This window comes from Muscardinus avellanarius (genome assembly GCF_963383645.1).
Source record: "Muscardinus avellanarius genome assembly, chromosome: 16".
Taxonomy (NCBI): domain Eukaryota; kingdom Metazoa; phylum Chordata; class Mammalia; order Rodentia; family Gliridae; genus Muscardinus; species Muscardinus avellanarius.
The window spans coordinates 14,195,108-14,220,814 of record NC_137802.1 but is presented as its reverse complement, the minus strand read 5'-3'; the positions used below and the strand labels follow the sequence as shown (position 1 = coordinate 14,220,814).

Here is a 25,707-nt window from a genome sequence, read left to right as displayed (position 1 = left end):
AAAAAAAAAAAAGGAAAAATCGTTTTCCGACATTCAAAAACAGCTACGGCAGAGCCTGAACCAAGTGTGTGCCTTCTGAACACCAATCCAGCTCCGTGTGTGTGTGTGTGTGTGTGTGTGTGTGTGTGTGTGTGTGTGTGTGTCTAGAACATTTCTCACAGAACAAAACACCCACCCCGGTTCCCAGTCTGTCTCGTCCAGGAGAGATCCCTTCCATTCCAAGAAGAGAGAAATCGGGTGGTTCCAGGGCGCGGGCGGGCCTTGCTGCCCCTGGTAATAGCCGAGAGAAATTCTCGAGCACACAGGTAGCCAGGCTGTTTCCACATTAAAAAAAGACAATTGCTCCAGGTGAGCACCCCAGGAGACCTGGAGAATCCTGGCCCAGGAGAGGGCTGCACGGTCTGGAAGCTGTGAGCAGGGCAGGACCAGGCAGAGAGGGCCGTGGGTTTGCAGAGAGCATAGTTGGAAGGTATCCAGCTCCTTCGCCCGTGCCCAGTGTTTTCTTGTCTCTCTTTTACAGAAGAAATGGAGGCCAGGGGTCTTGTAAACAGCTGGCTTACACTTAGATTTTGTGGACATCCAGCCAAGAAGTTTTAACCCGCTGTAGCCATCCATGCAGGTGGGCAGTCTTGTGCCCGGGGTAAGAAGGTCTGGGTTGTACAGGAAAGGGGCGCTGATCATGTTCTATCCTGCCAGTTTCCTGCTGCTTGGTGCAGAAATGCCCGTCCCCAGGATGCGCGGGAAGGAGCGAGGCCTTGGCCACCTCCACCTTCCCCTCTGCGGCTGTGGGTAGGGCCTGCCGCCTCTGGCCACTCAGAGTGAGAGATGTCAGGAAGCCACAAGGTCCTGGGAACCTGCGGGGTGGGTTTTGGATGCAGCCTGCCACTCTGGTTAAAGGGTGTCAAACGCTGGGATTCCTGTGCTAGTTTCTCGGGGGCACAGATGCAGGCAGATGGGGGAGAGGTCTATTCTGTGATTTCAAATGCCGGGCCAGCCTGTGTGGCTGTCCCCTTTTCAGTTCTGGACAGCAGCTCCCCCCAGCCTCGGTCGGATCTCTGGGAGAAACAGTCCTGCGAGAGGAAGGTGGAGACACAAGTACAACCAGTTTAGGAAATGAGGCAGGAAAGGCTGGGACCTTCAGTGTCTCCTGACTGAAGAAGAAAGAGAGGTTTTTCAAGGAAACTCCACCTGATTGGTGAGGAAAGAACACTTTAAGGAACCTGCTACCTGATTGGTGAAGAAAGACAATGCGTCCAAGAATCCCGTCTCCTGATTGGTGAGGAAATAACGTTTTAAGAAATCCGCCACCTAATTGGTGGAGAAAGACAACGCTTCGAGGATCCCGCCTTCTGATTGGTGAAAAATAGCACATCCCAAAGGCCCCCAAGGCACGATTGACTCTCTGAAAATATCTGCTCTCCCATCTTTTAAACAATTATCACCTGCAAAATCCCACCATCTGATGAAGAAAGACATTTCTGGAAAGTTCTAGATCCTTTCCCTCTGTTCTTTGCTTCGCAGTATTGCCACCTGGGGGGGGGGGGATGTGGGAACTTTAAAGCCTCGATTCTCCCAAGAGACACTTGCTACCACAAAGAGATTCACACAGCTTGGCAGGAACCGTTCTACCTCTCCTTCCCAGGGCCGCATGGTTCAGGCAATGCCTCCTTTTGTGGAAGCCCGTTGGCCCCGGTATCTGGCTCTATGACAATTTGCTCTTAGAAGCTTCCAGATCTTGTAGGACCCTGACCCTAGGCCTTGACTCCTGAGACTGACCTCAGGGGTCCCCATCACAGGCCCTCGGGGAAAGGCTACACTTTTTTTTTTTTTTTTTGCTTTGTTTTAGATAAATTTCACAGGAGACTAGGGACTGTGAACTGGACTCCCAAGTTGGCTTGGGAAAGGCCCCGGGGCCTCTTCACGCTCTGACTTCTCAAGCCCAGGAGGGGCCCAAGGCCAGGGGGCCGAGGCCACCCGTATGCACTGCTGGTGATGGGCCTGCTCGGGGCCTGGTTCAGTGTAAAGCAGGGCTGGGCCCAGACAGGAGCAGCCTGGAGCCAGGGCATTTGATCGTGAGCGTTAATATGCAATCCCCTACTCGGGAAGTTTCATGGCAACAGATTTTTTGGGTTCTTTCTGTCCTCCCCTGGTTCAGAAGCAGAGTGGGGCTGGCAGGGTTGACGCGTACAAAGGACCGTAATAAACATGCCCAGGGAACAGGCCGTTGCAGTCTCCCGCTATTCAGGGCGATTTCACAGCGCCGGGACGGCCTCATTATGGTGTGGACCGTTGTCCTATACAAAGTCAGATGAGATAAATTTCTCCCTTTTCTCCACAGAATGGTTGGTGAATGATACTCGTCCCGGAATCTTTCAAAAGATAGGAGGTTTTGTTTACCATTTGTCCTCTTTATGGACTTTGGGGGGGCTCTCTTTTAGAGTCCAGCAAAGAACACGTTGCTATTTAACCATTTCAGCCGCGCCCCCATTGATAGCAATATTAATTTATCATCTTCCCAAACCATCTGTGATGGATAAAGACATTCCGGGAGGCTCCCGTGAACCGAATCCCGATGAGAATTAGGAACGGAACCCCTGCATCGAGCGTCCCCATTACAAAGGGCTTGCGTTCCGTCTGACTGAGCAGCGGGTTCCTTAGCCAGCGCCGCCCTGCCCCCTACGGCTCTGCACCAAAGGGGGCTGAATGCAGGCTGCTGCGAGGGTGCCCCAGAGGGTGCCCCAGCCGGGCGCTGTGCCGCATACCTGTAATCCCAGTACTAGGGAGGCTGAGATAGGAGGATCGCAGGTTCGCGTCCAGCCTCGGCAATTTAGCAAGACCTTGTTTCAAAATAAAAAAATAAAATAAATAAATAAAAATAATAAATAAATAATAAATAAATAATAAAATAAATAATAAATAAATAAAAAATTAAAGGGCTCGCGTTTGAAGGTAAAATGCCCTTGGGTTCAATCCCTAGTATGCCAAGGCCCTTGCTGTCATGGCTGGGGCAGCCTTACAGCTCCTATCCACCTTTTTTTTTACCTGTAGCAGGTCTGCCCAGGGCTCCCTGGGCCGCTGTGTTAGTCCTCCTTCCCCCATCCTCCACCATGTCTCTCTCATTCTGGACTCTTTTTGTTGTTGTTGTTGTTGTTATTTTTGTAGTACTGAGGATGGACCCCAGGGCATTCTACCTCCGAGCTGCACCCCCAGCCCTATTTTATTTTGCAGTACTGAGGGTGGACCTCAGGGGCATTCTACCTCTGAGCAACACCCCCAGCCCTATTTTTTATCTTTTATTTTGAAACAGGGTCTCACTGAGTTGCAAAGGGCCTCGCTAAGTAGCTGAGGCTGGCTCCGAACCTGTGATCCTCCTGTCTCAGCCTCCCGAATGCCAGGATTACAAGCGTGTAATTACCACGCCTGGCTCTCATTCTGGACTCTTGACATCAGAGGGGGAATCACCTGGGGAGATTTGAAAATCCTGCTGTCTGGGTTTCCTCCCAGAGATTCTGATTTAATTAATGAGTCCAGATGAGACCTGGGCATCCTGAGCTGGCATAGCTCTCCGCTTATTCCTCTGCATAGCCAAGGTCCAGAGCAACAGAGAATAAGAAATAAGGTTAGGGGACTGCTCTGGGCGTTGGCAGTATGGATTCAAGGAAGACTCTTGGTGGCTTAGGCCCCAGAATTTATTCCTTTCAGGTAGAGATATATAAGCAATGAATTTAAATGCTTGTAGGACTTTTTAGATAGAAACTGGGGAGCATATAAATAAAATCTTTTTGTGTGTGGTACTGGGAATTGTTCTCAGGACATTCTACTTCTGAGCTACCTCCCCCTATATTTTACTTTTTTTTGTGTGTGTGTGGGTCTGAGGATGGAACCCAGGGGCATTTGACCTCCAAGCTACACACCCCTGCCCTATTTTTTAATTCTTTATTTTGAAACAGGGTCACACTGAGTTGCAGAGGGCCTCACTAGGTAGCCGAGGCTGTCCGCGAGCCGCGATCCTCCTGTCTCAGCCTCCCGAATGCTGGGATGACAAGCGTGCGCCACCACGCCCGGCCTGTCTTCCTTCTCTCCCATCGCAGAGGCGCTTGGGAGAACCTGCCATCCTAGTGTGAAGGGCTCAGCTTCTGTGTGGACTTTGTGACCATTTTCCACAGGTCTAGCCAGGACCCCGGGGGTTTGCCCTAACGCCCCTGCGCATGCTCCATAAAGGCTTTACAGGCTTTGGGAACAAAAATGGCGAATGAGTCTAACCGCAAAGATGTGTCCGGCAGCCGTTTACAGAGGGCAGGAGCGGAGATGGAGCCGGACTGTGCTTGTCCAGCCAAACACAGTTCTGAATGGGACCCACGAGCATCGAGGGCTCCCTGTCCACACCGGGGCTTCCGGGGACCAGTGCCAGGGTGGGTCCTCCCTGTCTTGCCGCAGAGTGTCAGGTTCAGGCTGCTCCCAGTGCCTGCCCATGCACCCCAAGTCTGTGCATGTGTACACACACACACACACACACACACACACACACACACACACACGCTGGGAACCTTTGCCTCAGCTATAGAACAGGTGTGGGGAGGAAGACTGGTTAACTGGATCAGGGAGGGTCAAATAACGCATTTGGGGATTACAGGGCACGGTGGGGATCCCCTCCCCCTGCACTTCCTGCCGGCTGCACCTTCATCCCACGGTGGCAGGGGAAGGGCCAGGCCGGGTGCAACCCGAAACATTCACTCTTTTGTGCCTCGTTAGCAACTGCTGGAGGAGAGGAGGCGGACAGGACAGCTGGCTTGCCGTTGCAGGATTAGCTGTGGATTTCCGTGATCCCCGCTCTGTCGTTAGTGTGGGGAGTTTAGGAGCAGAGAGGGCGGCCTCCTGGAGGTCGCAGGTGACTGCGGACCTGAGGGCTTCCCATTCCGCTGGCCGCCTCTTCTCTCCCCAAGATGCCCAGGGTAGGAAGAGGTGGCAGACTGGTCCTAAAGTACATTGGTAACCAGACCGTCGGGCCACTGATTCTTCCAGGGTTTGTTGAGTACCTACCATGTGCCAGGTACTCAAGTGGTCGTGGTGACCAAGATGGGTTCGGTCCCTTGGAGTTTTGCTTTCTGGTGGGAGGTTGCCAATAACCAAGAAACAAAGAGAAGGTGATTCTAGAGTGTGGGGGTGCGTCATCTGGAGGGAATAAACAGTGGGAAGAGAAAGAAGGTGGGCTGGGCTCTCTGAGGCAGAGGAAGAGCGTCCCAGACGGCGCTGAAGTCTGGAAGTAGCAAAGGGCTTTGGGGGCCTTGAGGTGAGAGTCTAGGGGAGCGTGGAAGCCACTGGGAGAAGGGTAACTAGAGTCACATGTCTGGCCTTTTTTTTTTGCAGGTCTGGGGATGGAACCCAGGGGCATTCAACCTCCGAGCTACACCCCCTGCCCTATTTTTTTATTCTTTATTTTGAAACAGGGTCTCACTGAGTTGCAGAGGGCCTCACTAAGTAGCTGAAGCTGGCTATAAACTGCAATCCTCCAGTTTCAGCCTCCCAACTGCTGGGATTGCAAGTGTGCGCCACCACACCCGGCTCTGGTTTTTCTTTTAAGAAGCTCCTTCTAAGCCAGAGTAACCACTACTGTAATTACAAGCACTTGTGAGGCGGAGACGGGAGGATGGAAGGTTTGAGGACAGCCTCGGCCACTTAGCAAGACTCTCGGGAACTTAACAAGACCCTGTTTCAGAAATTAAAAAAAAGAAAAAAAAATGAAGCCGAGCGTGGTCACGCACGCTTGTAATCCCTGCGCTTGGGAGGCAGAGACAGGAGGAGCATGCAGGTTCGGAAGCCAGCCTTGCTGGCTTAAGAGACCCTGTTCCCCCCCCCCAAAAAAATATATATATATATAGTAGGTCTGGGAGTGTAGCCCAGACGTAGAAGGGTTTCCAGGAACCCCAGTACCACCAATAATAATAATGATAATAATAAAATTTAAAAATACAAAGTAGGTCTGGGAGTATAGCCCGAAGGTAGAAAGCCTCTGGGTTCCATCCCTAGCACCACAAAATAAATAAATAGATAAATAAATAAATAAATAAATAAGGAAAGAAAGAAAGAAAAGAAAAGAAATAAAACGAAATGAAAGGGGTTGGGGCTAGAGCTTGAAGGTAGAATACCACTGGGTTCAATCCCCAATACCAAAAAAAAAAGAAAAAGAAAAAAATAAATCCCTTCTGTAAGATAAGCCATAGATGGAGACACAATACTTGTACATCCCACATCTGACGAAGAATATGAATTCAGAATATGTAAAGAACTCTCAAACAAACCAGCAACCCAGATAACCCAAGGAACGCAAGCAACCCAATTAAAAATGGACACCTATTTGAAGTACAGTAAAACAATACTCCTGGAAAGGGAAAAGATAGCCGGGCGTGGTGGCGCACGCTTGTCATCCCAGCATTTGGGAGGCTGAGACAGGAGGTTTGGGATTTGCGGACAGCCTCGGCTACTTAGTGAGGCCCTTTGCAACTCAGTGAGACTCTGTTTCAAAATAAAGAATAAAAACTAGGGCTGGGGGTGTAGCTCAGAGGTAGAGTACCCCTGGGTTCCATCCCTACTACCATAAAAAAATGAAAAGAAAAAAGGAAGGAAGGAAGAAAGGAAGGAAGGAAGGAAGAAAGAAAGAAAGGAAGGAAGGAAGGAAGGAAGAAAATGAAAAGGACTAGTGCTCCCAAGTGCTTGGTGAGGAAAAGGAGCAGCTGGAACGCTCAGGCATTGCTGGTGGGAACTCAGAATGGCACAGACACTCTGGGAAACACCAGTAGCTTCTTATAAAGTTGGACATAGACCTGCCACAAGGCCCAGCAGTCCTTGTAGATGTTCGTCCAAGAGAAATGGAAACTTCTGTTCACCTAGAAGTCTGTTCCTCCAGAGACGCGGGCCCCCTCTCCGTTATAGACCCCTTTCTCTGCCTGTCCTCCCCCTACTCCCTCTCCTTCCTGACCCCCACAGCAGCCAGAGGTCAGCGGACCATGTGACAGGCCTGTCTATGGGGCCGGGTCACCCCTTTCTTCATAAACTAGGTGGGTGACCCAGTGCTACTCAAAGCAAAGAATGAGTCCCCCTGACCCCTGTGGACCTCAGGGAGATACAGTCCTGGGGCAGGAGGCCCAGGCTTCGGTGGTCTTTATTTATTTATTTATTTAGTTAGTTAGTTAGTTAGTTAGTTATTTTTTGCGGTACTGAGGATGGAGCCCAGGGGCATTCTACATCCGAGCTACATCCCCAGCCCTATTTTTTATTCTTTTGTTTTTGAAAAAGAGTCTCACTGAGTTGCAAAGGGCCTCACTAAGTAGCTTGAGGGGTGGTCTCTTGATTGAGTCCATGATCCGCCATCCCTGGGCGAACCTGGCAAGATTCCCATGGTCACCGATAGAGCAGTGTCCCAGGATTCCGGCCAGATGGCTTCTCTGCCTACCACATTGAAGGCCTTGAGAGTCTAAGAAGGGAGGCGTCCTTTGGACTTTAGGGAGGACTGACTGTAGCACTTGGGGTCTGGGCTTCCCCTTCCTTTTCCTTTATGGTACTGGGGATTGAATCTAGGGGCATTCTTCCTTGAGATACACCCCCAGTCATTTTAATTTATTTAGAGACAGAGTCTTGTTACGTTGTTGCTGAGGCTGGCCTCCAACCTGTGATCCTTCTGTCTGCGCCTCCCATGTACTGGGATTACAGGCGTGCACCGCCATACCCAGCCTGAGCATTCTCTGCTTCTGGGAGTAGAGTAGAGGGCGCCCCCTGCTGGGCAGGTGAGGGTGGGGCGGCTTGCAGAAGCTCACTGCCAGCCCTATTCTCTGATGCACCTGGGAACCCAGCAACACTCCCTGCCCCGGGCCTCTGCTGGCGCCCTTTTGGAAATGGCCCTTCTGTCCATATTCTGTGGGCTGGGAACTGTGGGAGAGCAGTGCTGGGGGACTCTAGAAAGCTCTAACAGCTGCTCTGCAGGCTGCTGGGGAATCTCAGAGCCACTAGAGACGTGGTCTGTTGCACAGAAGGCTTTCTCCCTAGCAAAAGCAGCCGTTTCCAGCTAGGCGTGGTGGCACAGGCCTATAAACCTAGTACTTGGGAGGCTGAGATGGGAGGATTGCAGGTTTGAGGCCAGCTTCAGCGACTGAATGAAACCCTCAGCAGTTTAGTAAGACCCTATTTCAAAATAAAAAATAAATAGGACTAGGGGCATAGCTCGGAGGTAGAATGCCCCTGGGTTCAAACCCCAGCACCCTCCACCCTGAGGTGACAGCTTCCACAGGGAAGTAAGGATATGAGAGGACCCAGGACTGGCCCACGGTGAGCCCAAGGGATGGAGAGGCTTGGGGGAGGCTTAACAGGTGTGTTAATGGCTGTGGGCAGCCGGATCAAAGAGCCATGGTCCTGGTGACTTAAGCAGCAGAGATCTGGTTGCCCCACCCCCCGGGATCTGCAAGACCAGGGTCAAGGTGGCGGCCGGGCTGGCTCCTGGGGGTCGTGGTGAGGACCTGGCCCAGGCCGCTCCGGGGCTTGTAGATGGTTCCTTTCCTTTGTGCCGTTTGCACGAGGACATCAGTCACGTTGGACCAGGGCCCTCTGTGATGACCTCTGTGACCTTAGTCACCTCTTTCCAGACCCTGGGTCTAAGTTCGCCTGTTCATAGGAGTCCGGATTTCAGTTCTGAATTCTGGGGGCAGGTTCAGCCCTTGGCAGGAGGCTGGCTGAAAGCTGTCTTCCAGAACTGTCTGGAGGCCCCGGGGATACCACGGTTGGTCTGTGTCCCCAGCCCTAGAGCCGGCTCTCCACTTCTCCCTGAGCATGTCCCCCGGCCTGCTGCCATTTGAGGGTCCCGCCTCATCCCCAGGACCCCCAGTACTAATGTCCTCCTGATAGTAGCCCAAGGTGGACTCGCAGGAAGCCTTAGGTGTGAGCCGCAGTGAAGGGGCCTCAGGCATCTTGACCAGAGGGATCCGGGATCCCAGGGAGAAGGGAGAGGCCACCGCGCAGGTGTGGGAAGCCGGGGACCGGAGTCCTCTGCCTCTGGGCTAGCTCCGCCGGGGCTCACAGAACACTCCAGGTGCCTGTGGGTACTAATGTAGGGCAGGGCCATCAGTGGTGTGTACCCCAAGGAAGGGTGGTGTGTCCTGTAACATGAGCCCTGTCCCCCGCCCCTGGCCAGGGCACTGATGAATTAGCCGCCACTGGGGTGAAGGAAGGCCCAGCCTGGGCCACTGCCCTGCTTTCTTGGAAGCCAATGTGGGCATCAAGGCCTCTATCACTTTAATGGGCGTCTAGTAGACCTTTGTCCTTACAGAGAAGCCACCTGAGATCCCAGGAAAGGAAGCCACAAACTCACTGGCAGGGTAGGGCCACACCTGGGGCTCCTGCTACCCATCTGAAACCCACTGGGTCCCCTGAGTGTCTGTGCCTGCCCGGTGACCCACAGAGAGGACAGCCTGCGTGCTGGAGGGGGGCCCGCGTTCGTGGGAAACCCGAGCCTGCCAAGTTCTCAGGGCCTCAGGCTCCCTTCTGCTCTTAACCTTCCTCTTTATGGAAAAAAAACCTGGGGTAGATGGCTTCCTGTGACCAGGTGCTGCCTGCCCCGTGCAGACGGGGTGACCTCCGTGGGTTTCACTTCCCCCCGAAAAGAGTGGCAGGCTTCCAGGAAAATCGGAGTTGCCAGACCGGTGTCCTGTGGCCGAGGAGTCCTGACCTGGACGGTGTTCTCAGGAGAACTGGAGAGGCTCCCTTCAGACCCGTCACAGGGGAGTACCCCACAGAGCAAAAGGTCCCCACCTCCCTCGCTTCCAGGGTCTCCCTGCTCACTCCACATGGCTCTGTCTTTCTGTGTGAGTCTGAGTGTGTAGGAATCTGTGTTTGTTCCTGAATCTGGGTATGGTGTGTGTGTGTGTGTGCGCGCGCGCGTGCGCGCGCAGAGGACCACAAGACCTTTTTTACTTTATCTCCCCAAGGCCAGGTCCTGAATCTCCACTGGCGCCAGGCTATCTTCCTTTGACACCCATAGTCAGATTCTTTTGCCAGTTCCAGAGGAATCCAACAGGGGTGCTCTGTCAGCTGTCAGCTTTCTCCACACCTTGGAACTCACCCTTCTTTGCACAGAGGGTATAATTTCTTCCTTCTGTATTCTCAGGTTTTCTGGAAAAGGTCTTACTTTGGGGCCACTTGGCAAGGAATCACACATGTGTGCAATGCAGAGTCTCTGTTAGGATTGCATTTGGCTGCAAGTAACCAAAAACCTGCTTTGCATTGGTTGAAAACCAGGAGTTGTTTCTCTGTAAAAGACAAGAAGTCGAGCCGGGTGTGTTGGCGCATGCTTGTAATCCCCACGCTTGGGAGGCTGAGACAGGAGGATCGCGCAGGTTCGAAGCCAGCCTCAGCTACTTAGTGAGGCTCTCAGCAACTTACTGAGACCCTGTTTCCAAATAAAATATATAAAAAAGGTCTGGGCGTATAGCCCGGAGGTAGAAAGCCTCTGGGTTCCACCCCCAGTACCACCAAAAAAAAAAAAAAAAAAAAAAAAAAGACAAGAAGTCCAGGGAGGGCAAGGGGACTGGGTGGTCCCTCAGAGGCTCAGCCCTTTCCATCGCTGCACAGACTACAGTGACAGTGTCACAGGACCACCGTGGGGAGCCAACAAGACACGTGTAAGAGAGTGTGGACGTGCGTGTGCCTGCACGAGCCTGGATGGACCCGCTGCTGCTGGAGGGCCGCCGTCACGGGCAGAGTGAAGCCTGCTGATGGTCACACTGTCCTGGAGGTGACCCGAGTGGCCTTCTGGTCTCACTGAGATGCAAAGGGCCTCACTAAGTAGCTGAGGCTGGCTTCCAACCTGTGCGATCCTCCTGTCTCAGCCTCCCAAGGGCTGGAATCACAAGCGTGCGTCACCCCCAAACAGCCCTTTTCAGTAGGTCCGCTTTGGCGTTCCCGTCTCACTTCGGGGGCGTGCAGGTGGGCGGTTTCTGGGCTTCTGGGCGGGGCGCCCTGGGTGGGGAGCGGCCCATCTGACCTCACTGCCCTGTGTTTTTCGCAGCCTGTGATTGCCACCCCGTGGGCGCCGCCGGCAAGACTTGCAACCAGACCACGGGCCAGTGTCCCTGCAAGGACGGCGTGACGGGCATCACCTGCAACCGCTGCGCCAAGGGTTACCAGCAGAGCCGCTCCCCCATCGCGCCCTGCATCAGTACGTGCCGCCCTGACCGCCAGTCCCCGGCGCGGCCGGGGAGGGGGACCTGTGGGTCTGCTGGTCACTGATGTCTAGCGGGTTTAGCCACCACCATCAACGGGCATCTTGGCATGGGGTACCGGGGTGCTCAGGGAGCCCCCAAGCCTGGGGCGCTCCTGCAGAAGCAGCTGGGGGCTCCGCAGAGAAACACAGAGCCTCTGGATCCAAGAGGGAAGCAGGCCCTCTCCCCTGGACAGGTCTGATTCATATTCTACATGGACCCCAGAGCTGGGGTGCATTGCGGAGACCTCAGGGGTCCCAATACCCCCCATCTCAGTGGACTCAGGGCAAAGAACGCTGGAGGCCTTTGAGAGAAGCTGGTCAGGGTTCCTGGCACTGCACCCAGGGCCCTTAAGAGCAGTGCCGGGTCCCTCTGTTGACCTTTGAGTCGCTGGACATAGAGAGGGGCATGGGCAGGCTGTCACCAGGGGCTTTGGGCTCAGAGGGGTTTAATATTTTACATCTGCTGAGAATTCGCCCTAGTTGGGAAGCCAAACCTAACGGGCAGCTGGCTGCACCTCAGCCTCCTCCTTGACCTGATGTTGCCTAGCGTAGGGCTGACCCGGCCAAGAAAGGACGGCAGGAGAGGGGGTGAATCCCCGGACCAAGGCTGGCCAGCCCAGGCCCCGGGAGCTGACTGCTGCCTGCTCTTTAGGGCTCAGTGGTTTATACCTGCTTTAGTGGCCAAAGCAAAATTCAAAGGAAGAATATGATTTCATGACATATTATTATTGTTGTTGTTATTTTGTGGTGCTAGGGGTGGAACCCACAGGCTTTCTACCTTCGGGCTACACTCCCAGACCTATTTTCTATTTTATTTGGAAACAGGGTCTCACTAAGCTGCTGAGAGCCTCACTAAGTAGCGGAGGCTGGCTTCGAACCTGCGCGATCCTCCTGTCTCAGCCTCCCAAGCGCGGGGATTACAAGCGTGCGCCACCACGCCCGGCTTCCATGATATATTTTTTAAAAATTATGTGAAGTCAAAGCTCAAGGTGCATAAATAAAGTTTTTTTATTTTTTATTTTGAAGCAGGGTCTCACTAAGTTGCAAACGGCCTCACTAAGTAGCTGAGGCTGTCTGCAAACCGTGAACCTCCTATCTCAGCCTCCCAATGCTGGGATTACAAGCATGTGCCACCATGCCCAGCTTTAAACTAGTTTTTAAATTATGAGATGTTTCTCTGTGGATATTCAAATGGGTTCATGGACAGCAGATAACCAAGGTCCGAGGCTCAGGAACAGCTCAGTATCCACCAGGGCAGAGAAGGTTGAATGGCTGTCAGGGCTGGGGGCGCAGCTCAGTGGCCGGGCGTCCGCCTCGCATGTGTGAGGCTCTGCGTTCAGTCTCTAGTCCAGGACAGAAGGAAGGAAAGGTTTTCCTGACAACATCTAATTGTTAGTCCCAGAATTTTTACAAATCCTTACATCTCTCTGTCCAAAAAGCTGCAAATGAACATTTTTAGAAAGCTGGCAAGAAATCCAGGTTTATGAACACCTAGAAGGAAAATAAAGGCCTCCTCCACTTTTTTATTTTTTATTTTTTCCAGTACTGGGGATGGAACTCAAGGCCTTGCACATGCTAGGCAAAGGCCCTACCACTAAGCCACACACACCCTTCCAGCCCTAGGTCCCTTCCTTCCTTCCTTCCTTCCTTCCTTCCTTCCTTCCTTCCTTCCTTCCTTCCTTCCTTCCTTCCCTGGGATTACAGTGCAGGCCTGTAATCTCAGCACTTTAGGGGCTGAAATAGGAGGGTTGCAGGTTGAAAGCCAGCCATAGCAACTTAATGAGACCCTCAACAACCTAGTGAGAGTCTGCAAAAAAAAAAAAAAGAAAGAAAGAAAGAAAGAAAGAAAGAAAAAGAAAAGAAAGAAAAAGGGCTGGAGGTGTAGCTCAGAGATAGAGCGCCCCTGAGTTCCATCCCTAGTACTACAAAAATAAAACAGAAGCTGTGACATCCCTGCCAGATGGATAGGGAAGCAGGAAGAACCAGAGGAGGATGCACCCGGCATGCCCGGGACCCCTCTGCCATCTTACCCCCATCTCCCTATCTTTGCTTCCCTTGAGTGGGGAGCGGGTGAGGGAGGGAGGTCCCCGGAAGTGTGGGAGGCGTCTGCGCTGGTCTCATTCTCTTTCCACGGCCCCAAATAACGTCTCCTTTCCTTGTTTTTTCCTCCTCCCCATCCTGAACCTCACAAAGAGATCCCTGTGGCGCCACCAACCACCGCGGCTAGCAGTGTGGAAGAGCCCGAAGGTGAGCTGTCCCCTCTGCTTCCCGTGTGGGGTGTGGGGAGCGGGGAGGAGATGGCCGGACTCTGATGTAACCCCAACCTGGGCTTTCTGTGGTGCGTGCAGTAACCCCCAGGTCGCACCAGAAAGATCGGAGCCATAGGACACTTTCTGATGACTCTCCTTCTAAGAATAAAACAAGAAGACTTTTTAATGGAGCCAAAGCCAGGTCTCTTATAGCCAGAACCCTAAAACTCCACTTCCTCCTGTTTGCCCACCGGGACTGAGGAGTTGCTGGCCTCAGCAAGGAGCTGCTCCTTCCGGGGCTCCGAGGGCTGGGGCCTGGGGAACGGGTTTCTGGCCACATATGGGATTCAGGGGCCCTGAGTTGGGATGGGAAGAGACTCTCCTCTATCTGGAGAGTTTGCGTTTCTTCCATGCCAAGGTGGGCCACCGACCACAGCCGTCCACAGTGGCTGTGATGTGGCCGCCCGTGGAAACCAGTTGTGTTCACATCACGCCGGAAATACGGTTTATGTTCACGATTGCTCCCAATTTACAGAAGTTGCTAGACCCACTCTCTAGATCCAGCTCTATAGTCATTTAAAAAAAAAAAAAAAAAGAAGTGCCTAGCCAGGCACGGTGGGGCAGGCCTGTAATTCCAGTAGGCAGGAGACTGAGATGGAAGGATTGCAGGTTCAAAATCAGCCTCGGCAACTGAGCCAGGCTCTCAGCAACCTAGTGAGACCCTGTTTCAAAATTTAAAAAATAAACAAATAGCCGGGCGTGGTGGCGCACGCTTGTAATCCCCGCGCTTGGGAGGTGGAGACAGGAGGATCCCGCAGGTTCTAAGCCAACTGCACTGGCTTAGGAGACCCTGTTTCCCAAAATTAAAAAAAAAGTATAAAATAGGTCTGGGAGTGTAGCCCGGAAGTAGAAGGGCTTCCAGGAACCCCAGTACCACCAAAAATAAACAAATAAAATAAAAAGGGCAGGGGATGCGTCTCGGATGTGTAGAATACCCCTGGGTTCAGTCCCCAGTAACACACACACACACACACACACACACACACACACACACACACACAAGAATTGTACCATTAACTTGAGTCTTATAAAGTATGTGGACAACTATACATCCGCAGTATTAGTTTCCAATGTCCAGCTGTCCCCAACTTCCAACGGGTCTATGTCCCATCCTAAAATGAAAATCTCACAAGTTGAAGATACATTGAATCCACCTAATGGACAGTACCCCTGAGCCATGCACAGGGCGCCCCGTAGAGCTTGGATTGTTTTCCCTTTAGATGATAGGCTGGCTGGGAGCTGGCTCTGCGGCCACCGCCCAGCCTCGTGACAGGTGGTCTGAGCATGTACGTATAGCTAGCTCCGGAAAAGAGCCAAATTCAAGGTGCGGGTTTGGCTGAATGCATCTTGTTTTGGCAGCATGAAAAAGTAAAAAAAATCCTAAATCGAGCCATCGCAGGTCGAGACTTCGTATATTTTATTCTATTTTACTTTATTTTTGGTACTAGGGATTGATCCCAGGGACATTCTACCTCAGACCTGCACCTCCCAGCCCTTTCTATTTTATTTTTCTTTATATTTATTTATTTTTTGGTGGTAGTGGGGTTCCTGGAAGCCCTTCTACCTCTGAGCTACACTCCCAGACCTGTTTTATATATTTTTTTTATTTGGAAACAGGGTCTCTTAAGCCGGCGAGGCTGGCTCCGAACCTGTGCGATCCTCCTGTCTCCGCCTCCCAAGCGTGGGGATTACAAGCGTGCGCCGCCACGCCCGGCTTTATTTTTATTTTGAAATAAGGACTTTCTAAGTTGCTGAGGCTGATCTGGGCCTTGTGATCCTCCCGTATTGGAATTCCAGGCATGTGCCTGGCTTGTATTTCACTTTTGCACCGAAATCTACTATTCTGGGATGGATGCATGGAGTTCCTTGGTGCAAAACGTTTTTGAGCCTTGATTTTGGGCACCAGAGGGTACAGAGCCCTGCGGAACAGAGTTCTGGTCCTGGGATCGTTGAGGCTTCTAGATGCTGGTGGGGCTTGGAATAGGAGTGGGGGTTAGGGACAGAGGGTTGCCGAGGGCCCAGGAAGGATATCCATTTGTGCCAGCCCTGGGGGATCCTTCCCCTTTCCAGATAGTTCAGTTCCCAGTACCACAAAAACAGCAACAGAAAAAAAAAAATATGGCAACTGATGTAGCAGTGTAGCTCAGTGGTGGAATTCTTGCCTAGCATGAGCAAGGCCTGTCTTTCTCTCTCTTTTTGGGGGGACAGGTGAGATTCTAGGGATTGAACCCAGGGGCATTCTACCTCCAAACTATATATACCCTCAGCCCTTGTTTTTATTTTGAAATAGGGTCTTGCTTAATTGCTGGGGGTCTTGGCTGAGTTGCCGAGGCCGTCCTTTGAACCTGCGATCCTCTTCTCGGCCTCCCAAGTACTGGGATTACAGGCATTGTGCTATCGCGCCCTGTCTCCTTTTGGTTTTGTGCCTAATTCCTTTCTTTATTCTGAACCTTTAAAATGTGACTTTAACTGGTCAAGCGGCACAGAAACACACTTTGGAAGGCCGTCCTCCCAGAGGGGTCCCAGGGGAACGCGGGCGCTTGGAGCCACGCTTGTAGCTTTGGCCAGGTCCTACCTTTGGTCTCTGGGGAGCTTGAGCCATCCCTGGGATTCAAGTGCTGGCCTGTGGGGCCTCCCACCGCAGAGGCTGGGCGGGCCTCCTCTCGGTGGGCCGGAGGCCAGGAGGGCCCCGGGGGAAGTGGTGCAGGGAGCTCGGCACCTCCAGACCTGTCGACTCTTGCTCTGCGTGAATCAAAGACCCCGTGCAAGGCTGCCTGCCCGAGAGAGGCGGATTTGCTTTTGCCTGCGGAACAGGAGAGAGAGAATTCCTAAGCTAAGAATTTGTTCTGGAAGCTGGTACAACCTCACGCTGAACTCATCTTCGTGAAGAGCCAGCTCACTTGGGGAATGTTATCACCTGCCCGGGGAGCTGTCATGGTGGACAGGGCAGAGAGGAACGTTGGTACTCAGGGAGGTCGGGGCAGAGGAGGCCAGGAAGGGAGGCCCCACCAGTCTCCTCAGGGACACACCTGCATACTGGTTGTAGAGCACCTCTAAGAATGATGATGATTCTCCTCCTCCTCCTCCTCCTCCTCCTCCTCCTCCTCTTCTTCCTCCTCCTCCCCTCCTCCTCCCCTTCTCCTCCTCCTCTTCCTCCTCCTCCTCCCCTCCTCCCCCTCTTCTTCCTCCCCTCCTCTTCCTCCTCCCCTTCTCCTCCTCCTCCCCTCCTCCTCCCCTCCTTTTTCTCCTCCTCCTTCTCCTCCTCTTCCTCCTCCCTTCCTCCTCTTCTTCTCCTCCTCCTCCTCCTTCCTTTTAACTGAGGATTGAACCCACGGGTATTCTACCGCCGAGCTACATCCCCAGCCTCTTTTTTTATATTTTCTTTTGAAACAGGGTCTTGCTAAGTTGCTGAGGGCCTTGCTAAGCTGCCGGTGGTCTTATCCACTAAGTTGCCGAGCCTGGCCTTGAACCGTCTGGGCCTCCCAGGCGCTGGGATTACAGATGCTTGCCACCACGCCTGGTCTCCAGGGCCAGGCTTGACTTGCCCAGTGTACGTCTGTGGGGCCGCCACTCGGTGGAGAGGGAGGGGTACTGCTTTGGAACCGTGAGGTCCTGTGACTCCTTTCCTGGCTTGGAGGACTTGGTCTGTGGAACAGCCTCTCCTGTCCACCTCCCTGGAAGAGTGGCGGCGGACCCGGTGGTGTCTAAGGTCCTCCGGGCCACAGCCGTCAGTAGCAGAGTTCTTCCTTTGCAGAACTGCCCACCGGTCCCCTGCGGCCTCTGACACACAGCTTGGCTCACAGTCCTTTGCGGCGGGGGACCTGGGCCGATGCGTAGCTCCGTTCCTGGCGGGTTCCAGGCAGCCTCTTGTAGAGTGGGCTCCTCTTGAGGTCCTGGCTGCTCCAGCCGCTCAGCCAGGGGCTGGCAGTGACTTCCAAGGCTCCTCAGGAGAGCCTGGAGGGCGAACCCAGCTGCAGCCGGCCCTGCGGGAGGAGCTCAGCACTAGCAGGATTGTGTTCCCTGAAAAAAAAAAAAAAAAAAAGGTTGTAGAGCCGGGCGTGGTGGCGCACGCTTGTAATCCTCATGCTTGGGAGGCAGAGACAGGAGGATTGCGCAGGTTCGAAACCAGCCGCGCTGGCTTAAGAGACCCTGTTTCCAAAAATATATATAAAAAATAGGCCTGGGAGTATAGCCCGGAGGTAGAAGGGTTTCCAGGAACCCCAGTACCACACACACACACACACACAAAAAATAGGTTGTATAGATGAGTGACCTAGATGTTCATGGATCTTTTTAGTTTGGGGCTTCTGTTTACCAAGCTGGGAATAGGTGGGCTGGGAATGGGAATATGACCCTTAGCATTCGACTGAAGTGTTGGTGGGCAGAACAGGATGTGGAAGAGGTCTAAAAATGGTGGCGCACGGTTGTAATCCCAGCATTCGGGAGGCTGAGACAGGAGGATCGCGGGTTCGGGGCCAGCCTCAGCTACTTAGTGAGGCCCTCCGCAACTCAGTGAGACCCTGTTTCAAAATAAAGAATAAAAAACAGGGCTGGGATGTCGCTTGAATGTAGAATGGCCCTGGGCTCCATCCCCTGTGCTGCAAAAAGAAAAGAAAAGAAAAGAAAAGAAAAGAAAAGAAAAGAAAAGAAAAGAAAAAAGAAAAGAAAATTGCAGGCTTGTTTCTAACTCTCTGAAGCAGGTAATAGTGACCCTGTCTCTTAGGACTGAAATGGGCTGACCCAAGGAAAGAATAATAAACCACAGTGGAAGGGGTTGGGTCAACTTGGTCCGGCTTCCACCTGCTTCTTCGGAGGACGGGATTGGGGTGAGAGTCATTGGCATGAGGATGGTGGTGGTAGCTTGATGTAAGTTTCCTTTGGGAAGACCTTGAGAAGTAACGGCCTGGGCTGCCCAAGGCAGCTGAGGGTACCTCTGGGTGGCATCCTCATAGGCTTCCAGCAGCTGATATTAGACCCCAAACAAGCAGAGAGTTAAAGACTGGAAGTCAGTCAAGATCACCGAACGATCAGCAGAATGTCGATCACTGGGTACTTGAATAAACAAAATGTGGTATGTCCATTCAGTGGAATATTACTCAGCCATGCAAAGGAATAAAGCACTCACACAATTCTATAACCTGGATAAGGCTCTAAACATCATGCTAAGTGAAAGAAGCGAGTCACAGAGGCTACATATTGTATGCGTCCATTTAGATTAAATGTCCGGGCTAAGCAAACCAAGTGGTTAGGACGAGTGGATGCTGGAGGCTGGGAGGTGCGAGGAAGGGGGAGCAGCCGTTTAGTGGAGCCAGGTTCAACTTTTAGCATGATGGGAAGAGCGTGGAGGTAGATAGTGGGGATGGGTTGGTGGTGCAGCATTGTGAATGGAATTACTGCGCAGTAAAGTAGTAATTGTTATGTTACTTGTATTTTGCCACCAAAAATGTCGAGTGTTTCAGGCTTCAAGTCTAAGGGTGAAGTGAAGGGTGGATTCTGGGCCGGGCGAGTGGAGCCCACAGCCGTGCCTTGGGACAGGGCCCTGGGTCAGCAGTAAGGAGCTCGCTGGTCCACCTGTTGCCTCAACAACTAGTTGTGTGTGGGGAGGGGTAATAGGGATGGAACCCAAGGGCCTTCTACCTCTGAGCTATGCCTCTAGCCCAATTCTTTTTTCTTTCTTTTTTTTTTTTTTTGGTGGTACTGGGGTTCCTGGAAGCCCTTCTACATCCGGGCTACACTCCCAGACCTATTTTTACATTTTTATTTGGAAACAGGGTCTCCTAAGCCAGCGCACGTGGCTGGCTTCGAACCTGCGCGATCCTCCTGTCTCTGCCTCCCAAGCGTGGGGATTACAAGCGTGTGTCACCACGCCCGGCTCCAATTCTTTTTTTTATATATGGAGACAGGGTTCGCTAATCCAGTACTTCGGGACCTCGCTAAGTTGCTGAGGCTGGCCTAGAACCTGCGATCCTCCTGTCTCAGACTCCCAAGTACCTCGGGAACCTTTCAAAGACAGGGGACATTCCTTAACCCCACCATCTCCAAGTAGGACTGACCAGGCCATCATGGGGGTGGGGTAAAGGACGTGGCAGAAGTCCTCGGATACCATCTGGCAGTACAGCTGTGGGCATTTTGCTTCAAATTTTGTAGAAAGATTACACGGTGGTGCACATCTGTAATCCCAGGATCTGGGAGGCTGAGACAGGAGGATTTCAGGTCGAGCCCCAGCAATTCAGCCAGACTCTCAGAAACAGAGGTAGAAAGCCCCTGGGTTCAATCCCCAGCGCGAGAGGATGGTCGGAAATAGATGACGGCCGAACAAGGCCCCGGACAAGCAGAGTTCAGACTAGAAGTCAGTCAAGATCCAGGGCTGGCGTCCAGGATGGAGCACTTAGGTAAACAAGCCGTGAGGTCCTTAACACTTTGGGGAGATTGGACCCGCCCCGGGCTCCGTGATGGAGACATCATGTGTGCAGGGCCCCCTTTACGTCATCAGTCACGTGGTCCTCTCTCCTGCTCACGTGTGGCGGGTGCCGTGTTTACACAGGAGGAAACTGAGCTCCCGCGAAGCCCACAGGCGTGAGTAGGAAGCAGCTCCCGGGCACTTGGCCCGAGAGCCCGCGAGTGGTATTGACTCTGGCCCTTCTACCTCCAGGCTACACTCCCAGACCTACTTTATATTTTTATTATTTGGAAACAGGGTCTCTTAAGCCAGCACGGCTGGCTTCGTACTTGAGCGATCCTCCTGTCTCCGCCTCCCAAGCATGCGCCACCACGCCCGGCTCCACCACACCAGGCTCAAAGCATTTTATTTAGAAATGGAGGCAGGGCCCCTATCCTGGCAGCTTTTGCAGGTAGAATGAGCGTGAAGTGCAGGTGAATAAAAAGAGCTGCTGCCTGGTCCCTGCTGTCCTCGTTACCTGGAGCAGGAGCCCATACTATCTGTGTGCAGCCCGCGGCTCCCGGGTGTGAGCTCTGAGCTCCCTTCAGAGGAGTTTCCCTGAGGAAAGGGACCTTCCAAACAGAGGGGCCGGAGGGAATGTCCAGGGACCATCTTAAGACACTGAGCAATTATTTACAGTGTTTAAGCCAAGTTTTCTTTTTGTGTCCCCCCGGGGGTGGAACCCAGGACCTTGCGCAGGAGGCCGCCTGGCCCCGGTGCCGAGCTTTGGATCCGGGTTTTGCACTCCTGCCTTACGGCCGGGGAATCCTCGTGATGGGGCTGCTCGGGACACTGTAGGTCGTAAACAGCATCGCTGACGTTTCCCCGCTCCATGCCAGTCCCTGCCCCGGCCGGTCGTGACAATCAGATGACCCTGGCTGAGAGCCGCCGGGTTAGACTTAGGTGTGTCCACATGGGCTCAGCCTGCCAGCAACCTCCTCCAGGAAAGGAAACCAGAGATGGGACCTGCGCACTCGCTGCTGGCTGGGATCCACGTGTCAGGTTGAACTGAGCGGACCTGCCGATGCCTGTGACCCTCCGGAACCCCCAGACTGCAGTGTGATAAGGTCCAACTGCCTCTAGGCAGCCCGCACGTCCCCTTCCTCCTCCCGTTCCCTCTCCTGTCTGCCTCTCTCTGTTTCTCTTTCTGGATTCCTTGCCTCTGATTCCACTTCTCTCAGCCCTTCACCACTCCGGGGCCTCCTCCCCTCCCCTCTCTTCTCTTTCCTATTTTTGGGGCTACACAAAGGGCGGGGGGCAGAGGTCAGGCCGGGGGTGAGCAGGGCCTGGACAGCGCCCATCCCCCACCCCACCGCAGGGGCCTTGTCACCCCGGGGAGCACAAAGGGAGCCGTGCCCATTGTGGGTCCCGGGACTCCATTGTTCCGCTGTCAGGGCCTCTGCAGGTGGACCCGCCACCAGCGGAGGAGGAGATAAAGGGATGAACCCAGAGGCCAGAGGAGCAAGTGGGGGCGGAATATTTAGCCCCTCCTGGGACCTCTTCCCACCGGCGACTCCATGGGGATGGCGGGGGGGGGGGGGGGGGACAAGTGACAGGTGTCAGGGAAAGAGAGGATGGGAGACCCCCTGTCACACAGCTGTCACTGGGACCGGGTGGGCCGAGGTTGGTGGCAATGAGGAGTGTAGGCTGCACAGCGGGGCTGAGGCGGGCCTGCAGGCCTGCACACCCCCTGGGTGGCCTCTCGGGGTGCGGTGGAGCCCAGGGCTCTGGCCAAGGGCCCGCGCTCCCTGTCTGAGGTCCTGGGGTCCTCCTGTCTGTGGCGTCGGGCTGCTGAACTGAAGTGAGCAAGTGCCCCCTCCAATCCCGAGGCCAGAGAAAGGGTGGCGGCAGCCATGGTGGCCCCTTGGATTCAATACCCCTCCCATGCATAAGCACCCCAGGCTTAGAGAAACCATAGCGGTAATAGCAGCTGCTCTTGGGAGGCGGAGACAGGAGGATCGCGCAGGTTCGAAGCCGGCCGCGCTGGCTTAAGAGACCCTGTTTCCAAAAAATATATATAAAAATAGGTCTGGGAATGTAGCCCGGAGGTAGAAGGGTTTCCAGGAACCCCAGTACCACCGAAAAACAAAAAAAAAAAAGAAGAATAAAAAGTAGGTCTGGGGGTGTAGCTCAGAGGTAGAATGCCCCTGAGTTCCATACCCAGTACTGCAAAAAAAAAAAGAGGGGGCTGGGGTTGTAGCCCGGTGGCAGAGCACCTCAGGGGGTCCATCCCCAGGAATGGAGGGTCTAAAATGAACTTCTCTTGTTCTCTGCGAACAAGAAAGGGCGCTGTGTTGTCAGCCTGCACCGGCTCGCGCTGGCTCTCCAGAGCTGAGTGGGCACATGGCTTCCCTGCTCTGAGTTCTGATGTCGTGCTGATAGTGTGAAATTGGCCGTGGTGGGATTATTTACACCTTGGAAATTGGCACGTGCTACACATCAAGGCTTTTCTTCCTGCCCCAGAGAGCCAGTTGCTAAACCTTTCTAAGCATGGCATTGTTCAAAAAGCCCCTGGGGACTGGAATCCTGGGCCCTAATACCAGGAGGAGTCTAGAGATGGTCCATGGGGCCTGACCCCACGTCTGGCCGATGGGGAGACGGAGTGCCAGCGAAGGGCAGGGACTAGCTGTAGGTCACATGCAGGACTGGGGTTCCCACTTGGCCACAGCGTCTCAAGCAAGCCATCCTTTCAAATAGGACGTAGTGGAAAGAAATCGGACATGGGCGCTTGAACAGGGTCCTTCTGCCGAAGGATATTCCTGGAATATTTGGAGCAATGGGGTCTAGAGGAAACTGTTTCAAAATTTTCTTCAGGCCCACTGGGCATGACGCACGCCTGTCGTCACAGAACTTGGGAGCCTGAGACTGTAGGATCGCGGGTTCAGAGGCAGACCCTGTTTCAAAAGAAAAAAGAAAAAATTAAAAAGGAGCTGGGGTAGCCGGGCATGGTGGCGCACGCTTGTAATCCCCGCGCTTGGGAGGCTGAGACAGGAGGATGCCCAGGTTTGAAGCCAGCCTCAGCTACTTAGTGAGGCTCTCAGAAACTTAGTGAGACCCTGTTTCCAAATAAAATATAAAAAAGGTCTGGGAGTATAGCCTGGAGGTAGAAAGCCCCTGGGTTCCACCCCCAGTACCACCACCACCAAAAAAAAAAAAAAAAAAGGAGCTGGGGGTGTAATGAGAGAGAGAGAGAGAGAGAGAAAAAGAGAGAGAAAGAGAGAGAGAGAGAGAGAGAGAGAGAGAGAGAGAGCGCGCCCCCCCTTGGGTTCAATCCCTTGTGCCAATAAATAAATAAATTTAGAAAAGGGCTGGGGATATAGCTCGGTGGTAGTGTGCGTGGGCTCCGTCCCCAGTACTGTGCACACGCGCACACACACAGGATTGTGCTCAGATTGTGCTCAGGAGGGGCTGGGCTTGGACCTGTCACTTTCCTCCCCTCCCCCTCCCCCACCGTGTTTCCTGGCCACGTGTTCTTTCTGTCCCAGAAGGCCATCTCCTTCAGCCATCAGGGCAGGAAGCCCCACTTGAGGATCTGAAATCTCTTTTCAGCCCTTGACAGCTTCACAGAAGCCTCCATTTTCCCAGACCAAGAAGCCACCGGAAGGTGGCAACCTCTTGGGGCTCGATGGTCCAGGCTCATACTGACTTTGAACCTCCTTCCTGCCCTTCGTCCTATCTGTGGGTAGATGGAGAGATGGAAAGCCAGCCATTCGCCCGGGGTTTCGGGGCCCTGGTGTCTTTGGGTTGGGTACCCCAGGACCTCAGGGGGCCTGACACGGGGATTCTTGTGCAGGAGACTTCCTGGGGGGGGGGAGCTCTTGGGAGTCTGGTAAGGAGCTGAGGGAGAGTGCAGGGGAGGAAGCCGGGATATCTAGATGTACCCCGGTCCCATGGAGCTCTAGAGAAGTGATCCTGCCAACGGAGTTGTTCTGACACTCTAAACCCCAATATGATGTAAAATTACAATGTACCCCCCAAAAAGGCCAAAGTACTGGGCCATTATACTTGCTGGCATCAGTTGACCATTGCTGTGGGCCGCCCCCTGGCCAGGGATGTGTGTAACCTCTTAGATGTCTCCAAACAAAGCAGTGTCCACCAGCCAAAAGATAGCTTCAGGGAAGGCTGGGAGCGTGGGCGCCTGCAGCAGCTGGGGATAGGCGCTGGGCTGGATGCCCCCCACATCTGCATGGTCATCTCTCTGTACCCGCAGGGTCAACTAACTACATAACAAAAAATACTTTTTCTGCAGGGCCTGGTGGCGCCCACTGGTAATCCCAGCATTTGGGAGGCTGGGATGGGAGGATCGCAGTTTGCAGCCAGCTTCAGCTACTTATAGTGAGCCCCTTTATAACTCAGTGAGACCCCGTTTCAAGATGAAGAGTAAAAAATAGGACTGGGGGTGTAGCTCAGAGGTAGAATGCCCCTGGGTTCCATTCCCAGTACCACACAAAAAATGCTTTTCTTTTTCTCTTCTCTTCTTTCGTTTTACTTTTTTCTCTTTGGTACTAGGGGTTGGCCCCAGAGGCATTCCATTTCTTAGCTGCACCCCCAGCCTTCTTTATTTTCTATTTTGAAACAGGGTCTTGCTGAGGTTATCCTCAAACCCGCAGTCCCTCCTGTCTCAGCCTCCCCAGTACTGGGATCACGGGCGCGTGCCACCACGCCTGGCTTCAAAAAGTGTTTTTAAAAAAATGCCCGTGTACTGAACTTGTGCAGACCTTTTTCCTTGTCCTTAGTTTCTAGACGATGCTTCATAACTTAGGCTATTTGCATAGCATTTACATTGCATTATATATGATAAGTAACCTCGAGATGTCAACCTATCTGGAGGATGTGCATACGTCCTATTGCAGATACTGTGCTATTTTATAGAAGGGACTTGAGCATCCAAGGGCTTTGATGTCCACGGGGATTGCTGGAAGCAGCTCCCCTCTGATACCAAGGGGCATCTGTACTTGGCAAGTCATTTGATGGGAATTTTCTTGGGACCTGGGAGCCATCTGTGGGTTTCTGTCTCATCCAGTCTCCAACAGCTGAATGCTCTAGAAAGACCCGCTGGTTGGTCTCTGGGGCTCCATCTCTCGCCTCATGTCCTACTGGTCAGTAATGACAGCATTGTCGATTTCTCGCATCTCGTTTCCTACCGTACCCGCTACTCCTGCTGCTGCCACTCTCCTGAGTTCTCTCTCTCTTTCTCATGAAGCTGTGTGGATCAGGCAGGCCTCGTATTGTAACTATATCTCTAAAGACCCCGCTCTCTCTTGTTAACTTGCTGAGGGGCTTTGCTAAGTTGCTGAGGCTGGTCTTGAACCCGTGGTCTTCCTGTCTCGGCCTCCCAAGTACTGGGATGACAGGTGTGCCCCCTCAAGCACACCTCTTGGAAGACTGTGACGGGCTTCACTTGTACTCGCGTTCCATTGGCCACCACTCGGTCATGTGATCACACCTTGCTGCAAGGGGTGCTGGGTAATGTAGTCCATAAGCTCAGGAGGTCGACAGACTTGTCTTTGGTAACCGCACGGGGTCTTTGCCACAGATCGCTCTGCCAGCTTCAGAGGCATCTCTGGCCACCTGTCACCGTGGCCCTGTAGCAATTGGCATCAGAATGTGAGACGGTTCTTAAGGATCTCTTCTTTGTGTAGGATACAGTTAAGCCCGGGAGTGTGCTTCCTGCCAGACAGCGGCCTAGCTTTGGGGAGGGAAGGCAGCCTACA

At 53.2% G+C, this 25,707-nt stretch overlaps 1 protein-coding gene across 1 annotated transcript in view; it reads left to right on the top strand.

Moving 5' to 3' along the window:
• NTN1 (netrin 1) overlaps positions 1-25,707 on the top strand; it is a gene marked incomplete at its 3' end in the record, with an annotated part of 192,098 nt that overhangs the window by 133,457 nt on the left and 32,934 nt on the right. Inside the window, exons 3-4 of the mRNA XM_080713112.1 lie at positions 11,051-11,200; positions 13,439-13,492. Coding sequence (XP_080569238.1) covers positions 11,051-11,200; positions 13,439-13,492 — 204 coding nt within the window. The remainder of the gene's footprint in view (positions 1-11,050; positions 11,201-13,438; positions 13,493-25,707) is intronic.